General features: G+C 39.3%; 11 protein-coding genes across 11 annotated transcripts; 7 read left to right on the top strand and 4 right to left on the bottom strand.

The window, feature by feature from the left end:
* Window positions 1-680: 680 nt before the first annotated feature.
* On the top strand, window positions 681-1538 carry SEI1 (seipin; the record flags this gene model as incomplete). Its single annotated transcript, XM_018366952.1, has 1 exon — window positions 681-1538. The coding sequence occupies one exon, from the start codon at window positions 681-683 to the stop codon at window positions 1536-1538; it is 858 nt and encodes a 285-aa protein (XP_018220791.1).
* Window positions 1539-1731: 193 nt separating this feature from the next.
* DUS4 (tRNA dihydrouridine synthase) lies at window positions 1732-2790 on the top strand (the record flags this gene model as incomplete). Its single annotated transcript, XM_018366953.1, has 1 exon — window positions 1732-2790. One exon carries the CDS (start codon window positions 1732-1734, stop codon window positions 2788-2790), a length of 1059 nt encoding a protein of 352 aa, XP_018220792.1.
* A 502-nt stretch (window positions 2791-3292) lies between these two features.
* Window positions 3293-3698, bottom strand: RPL31B (60S ribosomal protein eL31 RPL31B; the record flags this gene model as incomplete). Its single annotated transcript, XM_018366954.1, has 2 exons — window positions 3293-3313; window positions 3642-3698. The coding sequence occupies 2 exons, from the start codon at window positions 3696-3698 to the stop codon at window positions 3293-3295; spliced, it is 78 nt and encodes a 25-aa protein (XP_018220793.1).
* Window positions 3699-4809: 1111 nt separating this feature from the next.
* On the top strand, window positions 4810-5502 carry GAG1 (Gag1p; the record flags this gene model as incomplete). The annotated part of the gene is made up of 1 exon (XM_018366955.1): window positions 4810-5502. The coding sequence occupies one exon, from the start codon at window positions 4810-4812 to the stop codon at window positions 5500-5502; it is 693 nt and encodes a 230-aa protein (XP_018220794.1).
* Window positions 5503-5774: 272 nt separating this feature from the next.
* BLS1 (Bls1p) lies at window positions 5775-6098 on the bottom strand (the record flags this gene model as incomplete). Its single annotated transcript, XM_018366956.1, has 1 exon — window positions 5775-6098. One exon carries the CDS (start codon window positions 6096-6098, stop codon window positions 5775-5777), a length of 324 nt encoding a protein of 107 aa, XP_018220795.1.
* A 191-nt stretch (window positions 6099-6289) lies between these two features.
* UTP21 (rRNA-processing protein UTP21) lies at window positions 6290-9109 on the bottom strand (the record flags this gene model as incomplete). The annotated part of the gene is made up of 1 exon (XM_018366957.1): window positions 6290-9109. The coding sequence occupies one exon, from the start codon at window positions 9107-9109 to the stop codon at window positions 6290-6292; it is 2820 nt and encodes a 939-aa protein (XP_018220796.1).
* A 308-nt stretch (window positions 9110-9417) lies between these two features.
* On the top strand, window positions 9418-12855 carry VIP1 (inositol polyphosphate kinase VIP1; the record flags this gene model as incomplete). The annotated part of the gene is made up of 1 exon (XM_018366958.1): window positions 9418-12855. One exon carries the CDS (start codon window positions 9418-9420, stop codon window positions 12853-12855), a length of 3438 nt encoding a protein of 1145 aa, XP_018220797.1.
* A 314-nt stretch (window positions 12856-13169) lies between these two features.
* Window positions 13170-13895, top strand: CTR3 (high-affinity Cu transporter CTR3; the record flags this gene model as incomplete). Its single annotated transcript, XM_018366959.1, has 1 exon — window positions 13170-13895. The coding sequence occupies one exon, from the start codon at window positions 13170-13172 to the stop codon at window positions 13893-13895; it is 726 nt and encodes a 241-aa protein (XP_018220798.1).
* A 386-nt stretch (window positions 13896-14281) lies between these two features.
* On the top strand, window positions 14282-15106 carry BER1 (Ber1p; the record flags this gene model as incomplete). Its single annotated transcript, XM_018366960.1, has 1 exon — window positions 14282-15106. One exon carries the CDS (start codon window positions 14282-14284, stop codon window positions 15104-15106), a length of 825 nt encoding a protein of 274 aa, XP_018220799.1.
* Window positions 15107-17108: 2002 nt separating this feature from the next.
* On the top strand, window positions 17109-19133 carry INA1 (Ina1p; the record flags this gene model as incomplete). The annotated part of the gene is made up of 1 exon (XM_018366961.1): window positions 17109-19133. The coding sequence occupies one exon, from the start codon at window positions 17109-17111 to the stop codon at window positions 19131-19133; it is 2025 nt and encodes a 674-aa protein (XP_018220800.1).
* A 159-nt stretch (window positions 19134-19292) lies between these two features.
* On the bottom strand, window positions 19293-20084 carry PUN1 (Pun1p; the record flags this gene model as incomplete). Its single annotated transcript, XM_018366962.1, has 1 exon — window positions 19293-20084. The coding sequence occupies one exon, from the start codon at window positions 20082-20084 to the stop codon at window positions 19293-19295; it is 792 nt and encodes a 263-aa protein (XP_018220801.1).
* Window positions 20085-20404: the final 320 nt, after the last annotated feature.

A 20404-nucleotide genomic window follows, 5' to 3' on the forward strand; every position in this document is an offset into this window, starting at 1 on the left:
ATTGTAGGAGTATTATTTACGCTATTGACTCATTTTTTTATGTTGCCATTTAAGTAAAGCAACGCAAGACACCATACATAAACTGGCATATCTTTGCCCTTGATTCCATTTCTCGTTGCTATTATATACTGATATAACTATCCTAAGGGTATTTTATATCTATAAAAAGATATTTGTTTGAATATCTCAGAAAGTTTCTTGCTCCCTCGATTTAATGTTTTGTTCATAAGTTTGAGTTTAGTGTTCTTAGTTTGGGTTTAATACATCTTTATTTATAAGAAATATCCAACTGTTGGCAAGAATTAAAAAGTGAGGACGAAAATGAGAACTCCTTTCAATAAAACTAAATCCTGATCAGACAACTAGGTATTGTCAGGAAAAACCTCAGAGCAGCACAATGCTGTATCATGGCGTTTCTCAAGGTCAATCGAGTAAGAAACATGTCTTTTTAACCCGACAGGGCAATACAAACGACTATTTGATCTAATGCTAGATTTGTTGAAAGCTAAAAAGAAGGTTGAATAAATCATTCTCTTACTACTGTATATCCTAAAAAATTTTAAGGGAAAGATATTAAAATATACGCGCGTAAGGTGGAAAAAGAAACAGCTTCCTATAGAAAATCAAGATGAGAACTAAACTCTAACTCAGAAAAAAAATAGCACAGTAAACAGGGAGGAATGAAAATCAATATATCCCGCCCATTACAAGTTTTACAATGGTCTTCATATATCCTGGCCGCTTTTTTCATACAATTGCTGATCATTCTTCCTTTATCAATTTTAATATATCACGATTTCTACCTGCGACTATTACCTGCTGATTCATCCAATGTAGTGCCGCTTAATACTTTCAATATCTTGCAGGGAATACAGTTTGGTACGAAATTCTTCCAGTCAATTTCTAGCATTCCAGTGGGCACTGATCTGCCTCAAACAACGGATAATGGATTACCACAACCAATCCCTATGCGTGACAATATAGAGTACAAGCTCGATTTGAATTTACAATTCTACTGCCAAAATAAGATTGGGCGTTTGAATCTAGATAGTATGTTAATCGACGTTTATAAAGGCCCCGGTCCAGTTTTGAGGAGTCCAGGAAGAGTAGACAACGAAGATGAAAAGATATTTCATACCTCTAGGCCTATAGTCTGTCTCACAGTAGACGATTCATTGTCACCCCAAGAAATTGAACAGCTGGGCCCATCTCGCCTAAATGCCTACAACGAAGAATGGCTAAATTCAATTACAATCGAAGACAAAATATCATTAGATTCATCGTATGAAACAGTTTCCATTTTCCTGAAAACAGAAACGGCCCAAACAAGCTTAATTCTACAGCCAGAGAGTGGAGCCACTTTCAGAATGAATTTTGAGCAAGGCTTAAGAAACTTGATGCTTCGGAAAAGACTTCTATCATATGTCATCGGCATTTCTGTTTTCCATTGCATCATATGCATGCTATTTTTCCTAACAGGATGCACTGCGTTTGTATTTGTTCGCAAGGGTCAGACGAAATCCAAGAAACAAAGCTGATAGACTCGCAATTTCGCTAGATAATTTTAAGATGTAACTGTTAATCATAGGTAAATAAACTGTTCCAGCCATTCGCGCCTTGACGTAAAATGAAAAACAGAAAAAAAAGTGATGAACGAAAATTCAATTTGAAATTTGCGATGCTTACTAAACTTACAGACAAATTAAACGCTGAGCAAGGCTTACGAAGGAAATGTCCGTCATGCCCGACCCACATGCTAAAATAGTGATACCGAAGCCAAAGCTTATTACTAGGGAAACGGACCCATTGCACATAATAAAGACGAGAATAACAACACATGGTAGACCTGTGAACATTGCAGGCCCAATGGTTCGCTATTCTAAATTACCGTTCCGCCAATTATGCCGAGATTACAACGTCGATATCGTTTATTCACCGATGATATTGGCAAGAGAATACGTCCGCAATGAGCATGCGAGAATCTCTGATCTTTCTATAAATGACAAAGACGTCCCATTAATCGTACAAGTCGGTGTGAATAACGTTGCTGATCTACTGAAATTTGTCGAGATGGTTGCACCTTACTGTGATGGTGTTGGTATCAACTGTGGATGCCCCATAAAAGAACAAATTAGAGAGGGCATAGGTTGTGCTTTGATTTATAACTCTGACTTATTATGTAGCATGGTTCGAGCTGTGAAGAATAAATATGGCGACAAATTAAGACTTGAAACGAAGATAAGGATACACGATGAATTGGATCAAACGGTCGAACTGTGCCGGAACTTATGTGATAGCGGCGTGGATTGGATTACGATTCACGGTCGTACACGTAGAACTAGATCATCGCAATCGGTTAATCTGGATGCGATAAAATACATTATCGACAGAATCGCCGATAAAAATGTGCCCGTTATAGCCAACGGAGACTGCTTCAAATTATCAGATCTGGAAAAAATCACTAAATACACCGGGGCGTCAGGTGTCATGGCTGTCCGTGGGTTACTAAGTAACCCAGCACTATTTGCGGGGCATGATATCTGCCCGTGGGGTTGCATTGAAAAATTCTGGTATTGGGCTTTGGAGTTTGGCGGTTTGCCGTTTCAGCTGGCCCAGCATCATTTATATTGCATGTTTGAGAGTATGGAGTTGAAGAGATCCCTTTTGAAGGAGATGATGAATCTCAAAAATTATATCAGTTTAATAGATTGGTTTGATGAAAACTTCGACTTCAAGCGTCACGGCGAAGACGGATTTGGTGAGGCTATCGAGATCCCTTATAAAAAATGAGTGTATTCTATATATTGAGTAGGGGTTGCGAAACGAGAATGAATAAATATTAAATTACAAAAAATCTAATAAACTATGGTACTAAAATCGTATGAATTTTTTTAGTCATTTGAGAGCTTATACTCGTTCTCCCTGAACGCTGCCCTGTTTGTATAATACTTTAACCTAAAACAAAAAAATGCTTATAAGATGGCCGTTACTTCATTTACAATTAAGCATCTTCTTCAACGACAACGGTTTGTAAACCCTTGGCAGAGGCAACCAAGACAGGTTCAACGTAAGAGAACAATGGGTTCTTGGCGTCTTCTTCTTCGTTTCTCTTTCTAGAAATTCTCAATCTTAATCTGTATTCAACACCTTTAACACCTCTCTTCCAGATAGCTTGGTTCAATTCTGGAGCTAGACGGACATCTTCGGTACCCATGTGCAATTTGGCGAACTTCTTGATTTCCTTGACAGCTCTTGGAGCTCTCTTCTTGAAGCTAACACCGTGTAACTATATTCATTTCAATTCAGAATTGTGCTGTTAGTAAAAATGAGTCAATATCAAAAGTGGACATGGAATTTCAAAAATAGAGATCGGAGGCAGTTCATGGTTGTGATATAAGCATATGCGTTCGTATAGAAATTGCAATAGTAATAATAAACGCGATGGAGGGGGGGGGGAGTATTCGTTTTGTGTTGTTGGACCATATTATTTAGTGTAATGACATCGCATTTCAAGAAATCCATGGCTCACAGTTCGAAAATCTTTAAGCTTTTTCCATCAATCTTGCCTGGTGTACTTTTGAAATCTTGCCATTGGGCTTATAATCATTTCCACATTGAATCCGATATTAATTTCGACATACTCTTTTGTGTAAGTTGATAGTGTATTCACGAGTGACAACGTCTTTTAAACCGGCCATTTCTAGATAATTTTGTTTAGTTTGCTACGTTTAGCTAGAATATTTACAATTCAAGCGTCTATACAATTTAAGAAGCTGGCAACCTGCCTAATAGGTGAGTGTACACAGGCATCACTACCGGCGCAAAGGGTCTCGAGGTTACCAAACAGCATCAGAACCCTCCATCGTATTACCCTCGGTTTCGCACTCCCCCAATTGGCATTGAATTACCAAATCCATCTGGATGTGCAATACCTAGTTTCTCCAGCCCAGAGGAGAAACACCCACTCTAGTCCAGGCGGAACACGCCTATACGGGCAGCACCGGCGCTAAACTCCTGTCTCCCTCTAGCCCGTGTTGGGAGGGACAGATGACCCGTCCCTACTGAAAATTCCAGCCTAGACTAGTCGGCTAAGCTTCGTTTGACATCAGCACTATTGGCCAGCTATTATTTTTTCAACATCATTTTTCGAGCTTGGTGGGTGCACCACTTTAAAAATGCACGGATGCGCTAGTGATATCCACGCCGGAAAAAAAACGCCATCATCTCAGTTTGCGGCCATACAGCATATACAAGAACTTTAACCAAACATATGAAACACGTTAGGAACGAGGCCTCGGGTCAGCTTTAGAGAGCACTGTACAGCAAATAATTTTATTGCAAAGGCCCAAAGTGGAGTGTAGTCAACTTGCCGAACATTTACTGGTTCTTGACGTCCTATACACGTGCGTAGCGCTTCCTTTGGTGGCTTCCTGTGTCCCCCACATATTACAATTACTCGTGGGCAATGCTATTGGCGCGCGTTTCTTTTTTCTCTGGTAACATTTTCAGCATCCAAGTAGAATTAATCATGCATAAATGATAGCAGCTTTTAGCATTAGTAAACAATAGGAATAGCTACCGGAGCTGTTGTTTTTTTCTTGTTATTTTTTGGACGCAACAGGTTCTTCTCAGAAGATTTAAAGAAACAAAGAGATAAATTAGCGCTAGTAGGTAATTACTCTTCCGCTGGCATTCCAATAGATATCACTATACATATCTTCTAATAAGGTCGTTAGAACTATTCATATTATTTGATACGGCCTATACATCCGTAAAAATAAAGTACATACCTAAGGGATAAAAGCTAGAATGACTTCGACCTCAAAATATCCGAAAAAGAACATTAAATATACCTTAACGCATACCTTACAGAAATGGAAGGAAACGTTAAAGAAAATTACTCATGAAACGCTGAGTAATATCGACGATTCAAGCGGAAGCGATGAGAAGATTGAGGCGCTATTCACCGTGGCTCAACCTCCCGTTACAACTTCAAAGGGCATAGAAAGAGACAGTGGGGCTTCCATGTCTCAAGTAGGGATGGGAGGTGTCAACAGTACATTGGAAATGAAACTTACTGACGAGAGTGAGGAATCTAGTTCCGCTAACAATGCAACAACAACCACAACCACTTCCCATACTCTGTCGAATTCTAGAAAATCCATACAGAGTTTTGAAAACTATAACGTGGTGGAAGAACGCATAAAACTAGCCCAACAAAGCAAGAAGCCATTTTGTAATGGTGAAAAACTCTGGAGACGAAGAAGACAGCTTTGGACACAACACAATGAACAAGAAGGAAGCACCGGCGACGATGGAGCTGCTCACAGGGAAGTCTTTCAAGCCATACCTGAAGAATACTATGCTCGTATTTATAAGAAATTGGTCGTAGATGACAAGCCTTTAAGAGAGCCACTAAACCTGGAAGACGCTTTACAAGTAATTAATACAGGCTGGACGGAAACAAGGAAATGGGCTAATGCCGCCAAAGGCATGCCGTAAATATAAGCTGCATATGCTTTCCCACTTCCTGACTCATTTTTTTCCCTTTTTTTCTTCTCCAAATTTGCATCAAATAATCTGACCCAGTTAAAGAACTTCATCATTTATTCATTCTTCTTCCTTCCTTACCCTTTTTTTCAATATATTTTACTGTATACAACATATACTAACCCATTCCACTAATAATAGATAATAATAACACTAATACTGATTTCAACGGCCATATGGGCTGTTTTTGTATCAACATTGCAAAGCAAAATGCGGTTTCTCTCCTATTTCAACTCACGGTTCTTCTTTATGAGTTGGTAAGCCATCTCAATGATTCGGAGATCCCTATCCACAAGTTCTGCCTCTTTTTGTAAAACTTCAGCGCGCCCTAGATACGGGGTATACCTTTCTAACATGTCATTAGCAGGTAACACACATTTGTTCTTAAAGGAGTCATCGTGAAGTCGCAGTAACTTCTTTAATTGTATGTCTAATATATATGATTGATTATTTTCAATCTCTTCTAACGTCTTCGAGGCTTCTGTTCCATTTGGTGAGTTGACTATATTGTCAAGTAATCGGTCCAGCTCTTCGGTCCTGTTTGACATTTCCAATCTGTGCAGGTTCTTGCCTTTTCAAAGCTTATAGAATACTGGTTCATAGTCGATGATCTACTTATAGTAGACCCTTCAAGGATACCAAATTGATGAAAACTAATCGTTACCCTGTTGAATACATAATAGGGAAATATACAATATTTGTGTTTAGTACTAAAATTTGCTCTATATAGTTAATTTGCTTACGTGGTTGTCACAAAACTCACTACCCCCATACAGAACTTGACAAGATCGTCCAATCTGTCTTCTTCTTTATGCACATTCTCCCAGTTTTTAAGAGCACCAGCAATATCTTTGTTCTTGTTATTAGCATGAATAACGTCACCATGTGCCTTGAACAACAAACTCATAAAGGTTTCATAAAGTTCAAAATTCATGTTGCTCTTCAAGCCTTGTGTCAAAGCATCAATAAACCATACAATTTCGTCAAAGGGATCAAAAGAGTTTAATGATCTAATCTCCAAATCCACTGCAGCGGGTGAGAGGTCTATTAGTGTGGCTAATAATGATGAATAGTCCTTTGATTCCGAACCTTCTCTTAATTGCTTCGTGAAATGGGACTCAAATCCTAATCTTCCTGTGGCTTTGAATTTGCTTATTTGTTCTTCTGCATCAATTTTCTTTTGTGTCTCTTCATCTCTACGATGAATTTCTTCAGGTGTTTCATGTGCTATACCTTCTCTGGCAGACGCATCATCACCAACTCTTTCACCAGATAACTGTAAGAAAAATGGAAGCTTTTCCGACTTCTTTGGAGCTTCTTTTGGCTTGGAACGTTGTCTGATGACATCTAAATGAAGCAATGTGTTCATCTTACTTCTTGGTCCTATAGATAATGTCAACAAATCCTTATCAACTTGTGCTAGTGAGGTATAGGTATTGAAATCAATGTCATTTTGCTCATCCGCATCATCGCCTCCCAAAGCTCCAGACAACATGGAATCGTTCCCTTTCACGGACGCATTGGGTAGTGCCATCCTCGCGAATTCAGCCTCGTCGATAGTTCTTGTTGAGACAGCCTTGAACTGCGCTCTGTTGGTCCAGATACATATACCGTTGCCTGTAACATGTGTCGTGGCAAGTAAATCACCATTAGGAGAAAACTTTATATTAGTGGCAACATTGTCTACTATGATACCATCGATACATCCTCCGGTTGGAAGGTCCCATGTTCTGATGGTGGAATCTAAAGAAGCGGACACAATCCAGCGACCTTCAGGGGAAAAGTCGAATGCGGTGATTCTGTTACTGTGACCCCATAGTTGACGAACAACCCTTTGAGTCACAGCATCAATAACCACAATCGATAAATCGTCTAAGGCTAACGCAAACAGATCGGAAGAACGATGGTAAACCATTGAGGTGATAGGAGCATCCAGTTGTAACTTGCCTAACAAAGTTGATTTGTTGAAGTCATAAAACCCAACAATACCGTCTAGCCCGCACGATACCATCTTACGGTTCATACCGTCTAAGGATATCCCCGTAACTGCTCTTTTATGCAATTTATATTTTTTACGAAGTATACCACTTTGCATATTATAAATGGTAATGGCACCATTAGAAGAACCAACAAACCCAAAGTTGCCACATTGAGAGATAGCTACAGATTTAACAAATCCGTCATCAGCAGTGTTGAAAGTCCATCTACCGACTCTTTTATTTCGCATATCCCAAGTTCTTGCAAATTTTTCGTCTTTATGCGCAGTAATAACGTTCTCCCATTCGCCCATTCTGGCATTTTCAATAGCAAGCGCTATAATTTCAGGAAATTTGGATTTAATTGTACTACCACCGATTCTGCCACCGTCTTGTTTCTTGTGTAACCTTTGTGACATTTCTTGCGATTGCGCATCCTTACGCAGAGAAAATCCCCAAAGTGATTTATCTTTAGAGGCGGATAGCATGAAATGTGACTGGGAATCAGCAAATGCAATACACGAAGGTGGTTGAGAATGACCACCTCTGGAACGCAGATGTCTTGGTGGTTGAACAACTACGTCACCATTTCCTTGAGAAAGTGATGGATCAAAAACGTATTCCTTTAAGGAATTGTCACCACCTGAAGTGACGATGATTGGTTGCCCATTTAAAAAGGTGGCCTTAGTGACACCACCGTATGATTCTCTATGGACGTTTTTCAAAACATGGATTCTTGAACGACGGTCCAAATCATAGAAAATCAGATCACCATTACTCGTTCCTACACTTAGGTGAGAAGATCCGTCAGTTCTAAAACTTAATGATGAAATTCTTGACTGCGGAATTTTGATTGTACGAACCTTCTTACCTTTTCTCATGTTAAACATGATGACTTCCCCAGTCACTGTTCCCAATGCAATAATATCTAAAACTGGTGCTGGTTCAGAAGTAGTGATTTGGTCAGGAAATTCGTTGGATGTGTAAACAAGTTTCCCAGTTCTGATGTTAAAAAGCAAAATATTGGATTTGGTAACCACAACCAATTTGTTCAAATACGTCGCCAAATGTTGCAAAGAAACAATCTCACCGCCCTGAATATTTGTGATTGTAAGTTTGGTGTAAAATTTCGACGGATATTTATCTTGCGGATCAGATTTCTTGTAAATAAAAATGGAATTATCGTCAGTGGAAACACAAAGGTAATCGCCAAAAACACATAGCTGCTGTACATGCGCACTGGTGTCTAGCTCAATCAAATGTTCCTCGATACCTCTTTTGTAAATACCAACCTTGTTTTCATATGCTGCGTAGACATAGTGGAAATGTGTACTTAGTGCTACAATTGAGGATGAGGTCTCCTTCTCTGAAACAAATAGCAAATGCAAACTATTTGCATCGTATATTTGGAATGCCTTCCCTACACTTGTTACAATGTAAAAGGTAGAACCTAACGTACCAGTAGCAAATGGAATACCGTTACTAACATTACCGATGATTCTGAATGGAGAAAAGACCTTAGAGCTTTTCCCCACACTCCTAGCAAGTTCTTCAACTTTTCTTTTCTTCAAGTCGACCGGCATAGCGTACAGTTTTAACGGATTGCAGGCTTGTGAATACTTTTTTGCCAGCTCATAATTCCATACCAATTATTATATTTGAGATTCAATAAATTTTCATTGGAATCTCATCGCGAATAATTTTTTCAAAATTTTTCAGTCAAAAAAAATACGAGCACGTGCTCAAACGTATTCTCAAAAAAGTCATTATCAGACTAAATTTGGATATGATTAATTAACAAATCAATATGTTATAATAGATAAGTTACCAACAAAGCAAGCTAAGCCAAACTCAAGAGCTTTCGTGCCACGCCAAGAAACTGAAGCACGTCATGAGCGGGGTCAGAAAGGAATCGTCAGAACCAAATGAGATTCTTCGACAAGAGGTTAGAACTAGTACTAGTTCGCCCTGTACACCATCTGAGATGTCGCCTCTGTTCCTGAACAAGAACACCAAGAAAGCAATGCAATCCATCGCTCCGATACTAGAGGGCTTTAGCCCAAAAACATCGGCTAGCGAAAACATGTCTCTGAAACTGCCTCCTCCCGGGATTCCAGATGACCATAGCGAGGAAAACCTTAATGTCCATGACACACTACAAAGAACCATAAGCACTGAATCAGAAAATGGGAATAACGCCAATCCAACCAGTACGTCTGGACTAAAGAAAGCGGATAGTAACCCGAAGCCAGAGACGGATTCTGACGGTCTACCCAGCAATTCCAATAATGCCAATGAATCCGGTAGTATAGACTCTACCTCTAAGACCGCATCCCCACAAATCCCACAAGCACCTGTTGACGTTGAACAGACTCCTGCTGCAAGCAGTTCGGCACCTACTTCATCCACCTCTTCCCGCAAGTCCTCCACAAGTCAACCAAAACCAAAATTGCCCAAGATTGGGAAGATTGGGGTCTGTGCAATGGATGCAAAAGTCCTTTCTAAACCAATGAGACATATTTTGAACCGTTTGATAGAACATGGTGAATTTGAGACTGTTATTTTTGGAGACAAAGTGATTCTAGATGAGAGAATCGAGAATTGGCCAACATGTGACTTTTTAATATCTTTCTTTTCATCAGGATTCCCCTTAGACAAAGCTATAAAGTATGTTAAATTACGCAAGCCTTTTTTCATCAATGACCTGATAATGCAAAAAATATTATGGGATAGAAGACTATGCTTACAAGTACTAGAAGCTTACAAAGTTCCCACTCCACCAAGACTCGAAATCAGCAGGGATGGAGGTCCCCGAGCCAACGAAGAGTTAAGAATGAAGTTGCGCGAACACGGTGTGGAAGTGAAAGCTGTTGAAGAACCGGACTGGAAAATGGTAGATGACGATACTTTGGAAGTTGATGGGAAGGTCATGACCAAACCCTATGTTGAAAAGCCCGTAGATGGTGAGGACCACAATATTTATATATATTATCACTCTAAGAATGGTGGAGGTGGTCGCCGTTTGTTTCGTAAAGTTGGCAATAAGTCTTCTGAATTTGATCCTGCCTTAGTTCATCCACGTACAGAGGGTTCCTATATCTATGAAGAATTTATGGATACAGATAATTTTGAAGATGTTAAGGCCTATACTATTGGTGAAAACTTCTGCCATGCTGAGACTAGAAAATCGCCTGTAGTTGATGGTATAGTCAGAAGAAACACTCACGGCAAAGAAGTTAGGTATATCACAGAGTTATCAGACGAAGAAAAATCCATTGCTGGAAGAGTATCCAAAGCGTTTTCTCAGATGATCTGTGGTTTTGATTTGCTGCGTGTTTCAGGTAAAAGTTACGTCATTGATGTCAATGGGTTTTCATTTGTAAAAGACAACAAAGTCTATTATGATTCGTGTGCAAATATATTAAGAAACACTTTCATCGAGGCCAAGAAAAAGATGGATACGGAAAAAAAGAACTTGCCAATTATTCGTGAAGAAAAAGAGCAAAAATGGGTGTTCAAAGGTTTGGTTATAATTATCCGTCATGCTGACAGAACACCAAAGCAAAAATTCAAACACTCATTTACTTCGCCTATTTTTATATCGTTATTGAAAGGGCACAAGGAAGAAGTTGTTATCAGAAACGTAAATGATCTAAAAATTGTTCTCCAAGCCTTAAGAATTGCATTAGATGAAAAGGCAGGAAATCCAGCCAAGATTAAAGTATTGGCAAATGCTCTAGAAAAGAAACTAGACTTCCCAGGGACCAAGATTCAGTTAAAACCTGTTTTAAATAAGGAGAATGAAGTCGAAAAGGTGCAGTTTATTTTGAAGTGGGGCGGTGAGCCCACACATTCTGCTAAATATCAAGCCACTGAGCTTGGGGAGCAAATGAGGCAGGACTTTGATTTATTGAATAAGAGCATTTTACAGAATATCAAGATATTCTCCTCATCCGAGAGACGTGTTCTTCATACTGCACAGTACTGGACCAGAGCTCTTTTTGGTGCAGATGAACTAGGTAGTGACGAAATCAGTATCAGAAAGGACCTATTGGACGATAGTAATGCCGCCAAGGATCTAATGGATACGGTGAAAAAGAAATTAAAGCCTTTGTTGAGAGAGGGGAAAGAAGCTCCTCCTCAATTTGCCTGGCCCCCAAAGATGCCAGAACCGTACTTAGTCATAAAGCGAGTTGTTGAGTTAATGAATTACCATAAAAAAATCATGGATAACAATTTTGCTAAAAAGGATGTCAGCACAATGCAAACAAGATGGTGTACTTCTGAAGACCCCAGTCTATTCAAGGAAAGATGGGATAAACTTTTCAAGGAGTTTAACAACGTAGAAAAAGTAGACCCTTCTAAAATCTCTGAATTGTATGATACTATGAAATATGATGCCCTTCATAACAGACAATTTTTGGAAAACATCTTTGATCCGGGGCATCCAAACGAATCTATCGCTGATGAGTTAGGCACTCATTCTTTGGTTGATCGTTATCCAATTAATATTCTCGCCAAAAACAATTTTAAGATTGTAGATAGCCATAGTATGAGTAAGAGCAGTAATAGCGTCGGTTCTTTGGGTTGGGTCTTAGAAAGTGGAAAAACGTCTAGATCCAGAAAAACCAAATCCTCATCTCAATTTGATGAGCCAAGATTTATGCAGTTGCGAGAACTGTATAAGTTGGCTAAGGTATTATTTGATTTTATTTGCCCCAAAGAATATGGTATTTTGGATGCTGAAAAATTGGATATTGGTTTATTAACATCATTACCTTTGGCTAAACAAATACTAAATGATATAGGAGATATGAAGAATAGAGAAACACCAGCTTGTGTTGCTTATTTCACTAAAGAATCTCATATTTACACCTTGTTGAATATCATATATGAATCCGGTATTCCTATGAGAATTGCCAGAAACGCGTTACCGGAGCTTGACTATTTATCCCAGATCACTTTTGAGCTTTATGAAAGTACAGACGCTTCTGGCCAAAAATCGCACTCAATCAGACTGAAAATGTCTCCAGGATGTCATACCCAAGATCCTTTGGATGTCCAGCTGGATGACAGACATTATATTAGCTGTATTCCGAAGATCTCCTTAACAAAACACTTAGATATGGACTACGTGCAACAGAAGTTGAGAAACAAGTTTACCAGAGTCATTATGCCTTCGAAGTTTACACCCGTAAATATTACGAGCCCAAATTTGAGTTTCCAGAAACGCAAGACTAGAAGAAAGTCGACATCTGTTGACAAGTCTAAACCTCCTGCTTCTTCTGGGTCCTCATCATCCACTTCTATCAACAAGACGCCAGAATAATATACACACCCTTTTTCTCTATTTAGCAACTTTGTAGTACTAAGTAGGATTATTTACTCAATTCTTAAACAAATACATTCCTATTTTGCTCACGATCTTGCGCGGCTTCGGAGTTTTCGTTCAATCCTTGGGCGAGCAAATTAGCGCCATGAGGACATGCGTCAGAGCACATTAATTAGTGACATGCAGCCATATAAAGAGACACCCTTCGATTGCGGAGATTTTAACCTTCCTATGATTCAAGTATCTTCTAGAATACTAATAAAGAAAGAAATCAAAAAAAAAAGAAAAACTACCAGTAGAAATCAGACAAAATGAACATGGGTGGTAGTAGTAGCGCTGCTACTAAAAAAGCAACATGTAAAATATCGATGTTGTGGAATTGGTACACGATTGATACCTGCTTTATTGCTAGATCCTGGAGAAATGATACGAAGGGGAAATTTGCGGGTTCTTGTATCGGTTGTTTTGCCCTGGTGGTCGTCGCACAATGGCTTACTCGTTTTTCAAGACAATTTGATGTTGAACTCTTAAGAAGACAGAAAATAAAGCATTTGGCAAACTACTCACCAGAAGAGTACGTTGTAAAATGTGGCGATGAAGATGCCAAGTCTGATATGGAGGAGCTGCAAGGGTTTCATAACGAAGCTAGCTGGAAAACAACCTTGATCGCTCTACAAAAGAGTTTTATCTACAGTTTTTACGTTTGGGGCCCAAGAGGATTAAATAATCCTGAAGATGATTTATTAAAGAAAGTCCTATCATGTTGTTCTTTAGTAACTCCCGTAGAATTGTACCCCAGCTTTTTGGATCATATGGTAAGAGTAACCATTTTCGTCCTACAATGGGGATTGTCATATATCATCATGCTGCTGTTCATGTATTATAACGGCTATATTATCATCAGTTGTTTGATTGGTGCTATAGTTGGTCGTTTTATATTCTGCTACGAACCTCTTGGTTCTATGGGTGGAGGAGAATCGGCTCAAAGCACTGTTAGTTACGACAAAGAAAGCGATGACCGTAAATGCTGCTTGTAAAAACATAAAAAGATGGAAGAGATAGCTCATCATTTCATTAATTTTCATATTTCGCTATCAAAAGCTGTCTTTCGCAAAAATTGTTTAAAGCTAAATAAAATATTCATGTAAAAATCATATAAGGTAAGCCACAATATATTAAGTTTTAACGCTTGAATACTAGAGAAAGCTGGGGGAGTAGAAGTAGTATGAGCGTTTCTGAAATTTCTATTAGAATACATTATTCATAGGTATCTCCAAAATAAAAACTGACGACTTCTAGGCCGGGTAAACGGGTTTCTAACTTGAATGTGATAATGAAAAAAGTGAATGCTCACTTAAAGGCTTGCAGTGAAGGTGAAGTTATTGAATTGAAGGCAAAATGATTATAATCAGTACTTTGATTGATGGATTTAGAGAATAAGAGCGCTAGGTTTAAAAAAACTGGCAAAAAAATAGCGTCTGACAAGTCGTTCGAAGAAGTAGTTCAATCCGATAGAGATGTTCTGAAAAAATCGAAGTTTCTCTCAGATTTATTTCAGAGTTTGCAACCATACATCAATGACATCAAAAAGGTGCGGTGTGTAGCAATCGGTAACTTTAAAGAAGACTTTCCTGCCACTTACCAATTCGCTCTTCTTCTAGAGATTATTGACCACATTCATAGTGAGAATTCAAGAGACATTGTTGTTTCCTTATATGACCCGGTATTCACCAAAGAGGAAACAATATACTTGAAAACTTTGGGAGAAAGGTGGGTGATAGAGGAAAACTTCTTAGAAAGCAATACAAGCAATTATGGGTCCGTGTTATATTTCCTTCCCCATGCTCCTTTAGATTTGACTGAAAATATACTATCGTCGGAGTGCCCACACTTATGGCTAGCAAACAATATAGTGTCACACACTGACAGGTATACTAAGGCCCAACTGTATGAAAAATATCCTCGCTTGGGCAAGCTCGTACATTACTTGCAACCTAGCATCACACCGGAGACCAAGAAACAAGATAGCATGGATGATTTTACAACCTTTGTTCCAAAAAGGAAAAGGAAAAACAGAAACAACTCTTCCAAGCTCAAGGTCAAACTACCAGAACTAGACTATGAGTCTATTGCCACGAAGTTTACATCTTGCCGAATACTCACAGATTTTGACGGGGGAAAATATTTGAAAGAACAACCTTGGATCAACTCCTTCTCTGATTTGACATTACATGTCGTTGAATACTAACGCGATTATTTACTACGTAGCGTCTTTAGTAGCAAAACCCTCAAGAAATCGGTATTCCATATATGTTTGACCCTTTTAATAAAATCCCAGAAGTATTTATGCATTTATGAAAACTGTTGCTTTTTTTGACTGTAGTACAGAATAGAATACTTGACCATATATATATTCAATTCACAGCACAAAATCAGTTTAACAGGCAATCTGCTGCAGGACCGAAGCGAATGACGGAAAGGTGTCTGAAATGTGATCGTCTCTGGCTTATCCAAAAAACTAGACGTTCTATATATATATGAAGGATAAGCCTCTAGGCTGTTCAAGCTTCGTGAGCCATCTCCGCTCCTCGTACTGCATCAGATATTACCTCTTTGTTGCGTCTTGCCTGTTGGTGACTGCTACGCCTGCCAAGGACATTTCTGAACTTGAATAACGTTACCGTTCGATTTATAGAAGACTAAAAAACAAAAAGGGCGTTCACTCATTAAGGGGGCCTGACTAAGCTGGAACTAGTGCCTGTGAAGATTGCGTTTTCTGACTTTTTTGGCGAGTCCACAAATAAGGTTTATTCTAAAGTTTTTTCAAGATCAAAGTTGGGGCGAACCGAACGCAAACGAATCGTTGGATGAAGAACAGAAAGACCCATACCTGAGGTTCATTAACTTCTTGGCAGAAGAAGCATCCTCGAACGGCGCAATGAGCATCGAAGGAGGCATTTGGGAGTTTGCTGATAGTCTTGTAAATGAACAAACTATTCCCGCTCCGCCTGCCCATCGCGAGTGCCCTAAGTTGTACTAAAAGTACTATTATTCTCAACAATATAGTACTTTAATTCATGTAACTGAGTGCATTTGTTATCCTTGTAGAGCTTCTAGAAAATTCACCCTCTTAAACAAGATAAATAACACAAGATGAAATGAAAATTAAACAGGCAAAATGCAACAGTTGCGCGTACCTTCTACAATATGAATGAGAAAACCCGAACGATCATCCTGCATGTTACTTCCACGTAAAGCATGCCTATAAACGTCGTGCCCGAGGTAACGTTTGCCTTGCAAGGTGGTGCACTTTCACTAAAGTTACCATATATTGCCATATACAGCCATTGATCGCCGATTTCAAAGCACTATTTATTCTGACACCTGTCGAAGACCCACACATCTTAGTCAAGATCCTCATTTCTTTTTGTTGGAAAACTCAACAACTCATTTCTTTTTTCTTGCCTTCCCATTCGTTTCTGGAAGACATTTCTTTTTCTTCAGGTAAGGGACCGCTGAAACAAAGGCACGGTGGGGTCTGTTACAAGAAAGGGTTTGAACAATGGCCATCGCGGCATGAATGGCACTAACTCATACTGAGAATATAGAGATAAAAATTGGCTGTAGAATGACGGGTAAGATTTTCTACCGCAATGAAGGCATAGACTTTGTATTTCGAGGTGTTGTGTTTGACGCATATCCCATATAATATTCCAGTATGTTTTCCGTGGAAGCTCTTCACGTGCGGTACAAGTGCTCCGATGATTGCCCTTTAAATGGCTGCTGTCGTCCGCCGGTTGCTGGGTAGATCCTCTTACTCCGCTCGGACGTCGCATCGAGGATTAAGGTTCTCCTCGGCACTCGTTTAACCTGAATTTGTTGTGGTTTTCTTAGTAACATCCGTAGTCGCTTTTCTATACGGCGTCGTCCCTGGAGAGAAAACATTTGCCTATAGATCTATGTAGTCGAATTTAACTACGTCAATCTATCGTCCTGAAAAAAAAAAGTTGAAATTGTTAAATCCTCAACAAACTTATCGCTTTTCAAGCAGCTACAGCTATGGTTCTTACACTTTTTTACATACAAGTTTTTTTTTTTCGATCTAAAGCAACGATAATATATAAGCTTTTGGCATCCATCTTACGTTATTTTCTTGCTATCTCTTGGGTTTCGTGGTTTTGTTTAGAAACCACTATTGTTGTAATGTTTTTATAGGAAAAGAAGATCAGTAAGAGGAACAGATCACTACAATGAACACAAAAATACTCCTCCCGATTTGTGCTTTTTTGACACTTACAACGTTTTTATTAACGATTATTGCCACCGCGGGTTCTACTTCGAACTATAAACCACTAACAAACATTTACATCGGTGATGCTGATATTTCAAAAATTAATGTTACCAAAGTCGTGCCACAAGTCGGCCCAGTTTTAACGGTTTTGGGTTCTGCTTTGACTGCTCCAAACACTACGGTAGATACCATCTTCGGTGCTCTTAAGGCAATCGCCTCTACCGAAGTCTTGTCTCCTCTGTTGAACTTGTTATCCCATGCCACAGATACCGCAACGACATTGTCGTCTCTAACAAAATTGGCTCCAATGGCTTTAACAGGGACTAACGCTGGTACCACCGCAGCCTTTTCTGCCCTCGATGAATTATTGACTACTTCTACAAATACCACTGAACTTTTGGATGGCTTTAGTACTTTGATGTCATCCATGTCGAGCAATAGTTCCTCTAGTTCGCTTGCTATGGCAAACACTGTCTTAACTCTATTAGCTGATTCCACTGACCCGGTAGCCACCACTGAATCTCTAATTACTTTGAATAATATGACTTCTGCCGAAAAAGTACAACTGTCCCCAGTATTTGAATTATTCGAAACTTCTAAGAACACCACCGCTACATTAGAAGCATTAGGAACTATTATGAACTCCACTATTCCATCTACAATGGTTTCTTCATTGTTTACCAGTCTGGAATCTGCACTTGCCAAGGGAAGCAATGTCACTACCACAATCACATCTTTAGCTTCGCTTGTTCCTTCTAGTTTGCATTCAGCTGTTCAAGCTGTCATTACATTATTTGATGAAACTACGTCTCAAAATAGTACGTTGACGGTTTTGAGCACTATGATTTCCGAAAACATCACCGAATCACCTTCCGCTAAAACAGCTATGGCTGCTTTGACTAGCTTATTGGGTTACACTACAAACCAGACTGAGCTACTTTCATCTGTTGCAAGTTTGGCTGTTTCCAAAGAGGCCGCTTCTTCCACGAATCAATTAGTGGCACTTGACGAAATTCTCTCCAGCAGTGCTAACGCATCAGCTGTTGTGTCCATGGTTCCAGCTTTAGAATCACAATTGGCCAGTAACACCGCTTTGCTTCAGTACGTTCCATATCTGTTCAGTTTACTATCTGCCTCCAGTGACCCAGCATTGACTTTCTCATCGTTGGTCAGCATTACCAAATGGGCTGAAAACAATACTGCTACATTTTTACCAATATTCAAAATTTTGAATTCCGCTGAAAGTGTGACTGCAATCACTCCCGAACAATTGAAGGAATTGACTCCATCTATTCTTGAATATTTACACATTCCTGTCGATTATCGTCTATCTATTTTCACAATGTGCCGTGCTCACAGTAACAGAACAATGTATTCATGTAGCAAATCACATGCCGTTCAAAACATGGATTTCAGAGGAATTGTTTACGACAATATCATTCAATCAGACTTTAAGCCTTACCTGGAAGCTTTAAACGTTAGTAAAGCCGACTTACACCTGGACGGTGAATTGCAAAAAAGAGAATATATGTATGTTCCTGCCGTTAGAGCTGCTTTAGCCATGAACTTGATGTGTATCATCACTGCTTTCTTCCTAATGTTATACTTTATCCTATTGAGTAGACGTCCTACAATTAGCCAAAAACAATGGTTAGTGTTGGGATTTATTTCCGGTTGGGAATGTATTTTCAGTGGTTTGGGTAGCGCTATCTTTAGTGTTATCGTTGGCATTATGAAATCCGGTAGCAAAAAAGATAACTACGATGTTGTTATCGCTGGATCTTCTCCATTCTTTGGTTTAATGTGGTCTGGATTTGTATTTGCCGTCTTGGTATTCCTCTATATCGCACACAGTTGGTGGATGGGCAGAAGGCAAGTTGACCCCATGGAAGCTGAAATCAATGTCCAAGAAAGCGACTCTACATCAAGAATCATCCAAGAACATGAAGGTGCTTCTGATACTGAAAAGAACTTTGCCAAATGAAATGAAAAAAAATTAAAAAACAACAACCAAACTTCAAAAATTTCAATTCTTTAACTCTTTAATTTTCTCCATTATTTTTTTTTTTGAATTGTATATAGACAATATCTCTAGTCATATCTAAGTAAAATCGAATTCCAAATAATTAATAAACACGCTTGTTCAAATCAATGGTTTCTCTTCAATTGGTGCATTCGCATAGATCATGTTTGGTCTAGATCTCACACTACACCATAAGATGAAATTCAGTAGAGCTCCAACAACCGCCCCCCACATTAAACCTTGGTAAGTCCTACCAATGCTCAACGAAATACCGTAGTCACTGTAGTTGTGTTTCAGGATGTACTTGATATACGAATAAGTACCCAGACACGAACCTATGCTGATAATTAGCGCAGCGAACGCCAAGAACGAAAAAAAAGCACCACCCCACACCAGCGGCCTAATATGGATGATCCAACGCAGGATACTGAACACCAAATTGACAAAGCTCAGGACAATGCCTATGATGATGGTGATGAACATGCATTTGACCAAATCGTTGTAGTATTTCATCTTGTCCTGTAGTTTTGAGGGGAGAACAACGTCAGCTATGGAGTCTATAAGCTTCAAAGCCTCGTTGTCAACGATGTTGTCATACAACAATCCCGTTAGATTGAACTTTTGGATACCGCTGGGGGAAGAGCAGGATTGGATGCTGTGGGAAGAGTCCTCCAAACAGTATGACCACAGACCAATATTTATATACGAGGGCAAGCCCAACGTCGACAGCGTAGCTGACCCTAGTGAGGGGAAAACCGTCGATACGTGTATTTGCGACAGATCTAACTCGGCACAATATATTTTGTTTATAGGGCTATAGTTTTTCGTCGAACCTGCGCAAGCCACAATGGCCAATATGAGTGCTGCAAGCGAAAATAATGCTGCAAAAAATAACGTGAAAAAATTCCTCATGCTTGTATCTTTTCTCGGTGATGACTTTGTTTGATTCTTGATATTATATTAATTAAAATTTCAAACTGTAGTGCTCTACAATCGTGTTCTATCTGCAAGCAATGAGAAGAAGAACGATATTGATTAAGAATAAGAACACGAGCAAGAGACAACATAGGACTCATTGACTACTGAGCCATGGACCTGAAACACCCTCGCATATATATACGTCTGAGGCCGTTTCTTTGCCTGGAATGCTAAAAATACCGAGCTGGGCTTGGCTGATAATGCGCCCAATCAGGAAATACCGCCTCAAACTGCGCTGCGCTTTTTTTCAGCCT

This window comes from Saccharomyces eubayanus, chromosome XII, assembly GCF_001298625.1.
Source record: "Saccharomyces eubayanus strain FM1318 chromosome XII, whole genome shotgun sequence".
Classification (NCBI taxonomy): domain Eukaryota; kingdom Fungi; phylum Ascomycota; class Saccharomycetes; order Saccharomycetales; family Saccharomycetaceae; genus Saccharomyces; species Saccharomyces eubayanus.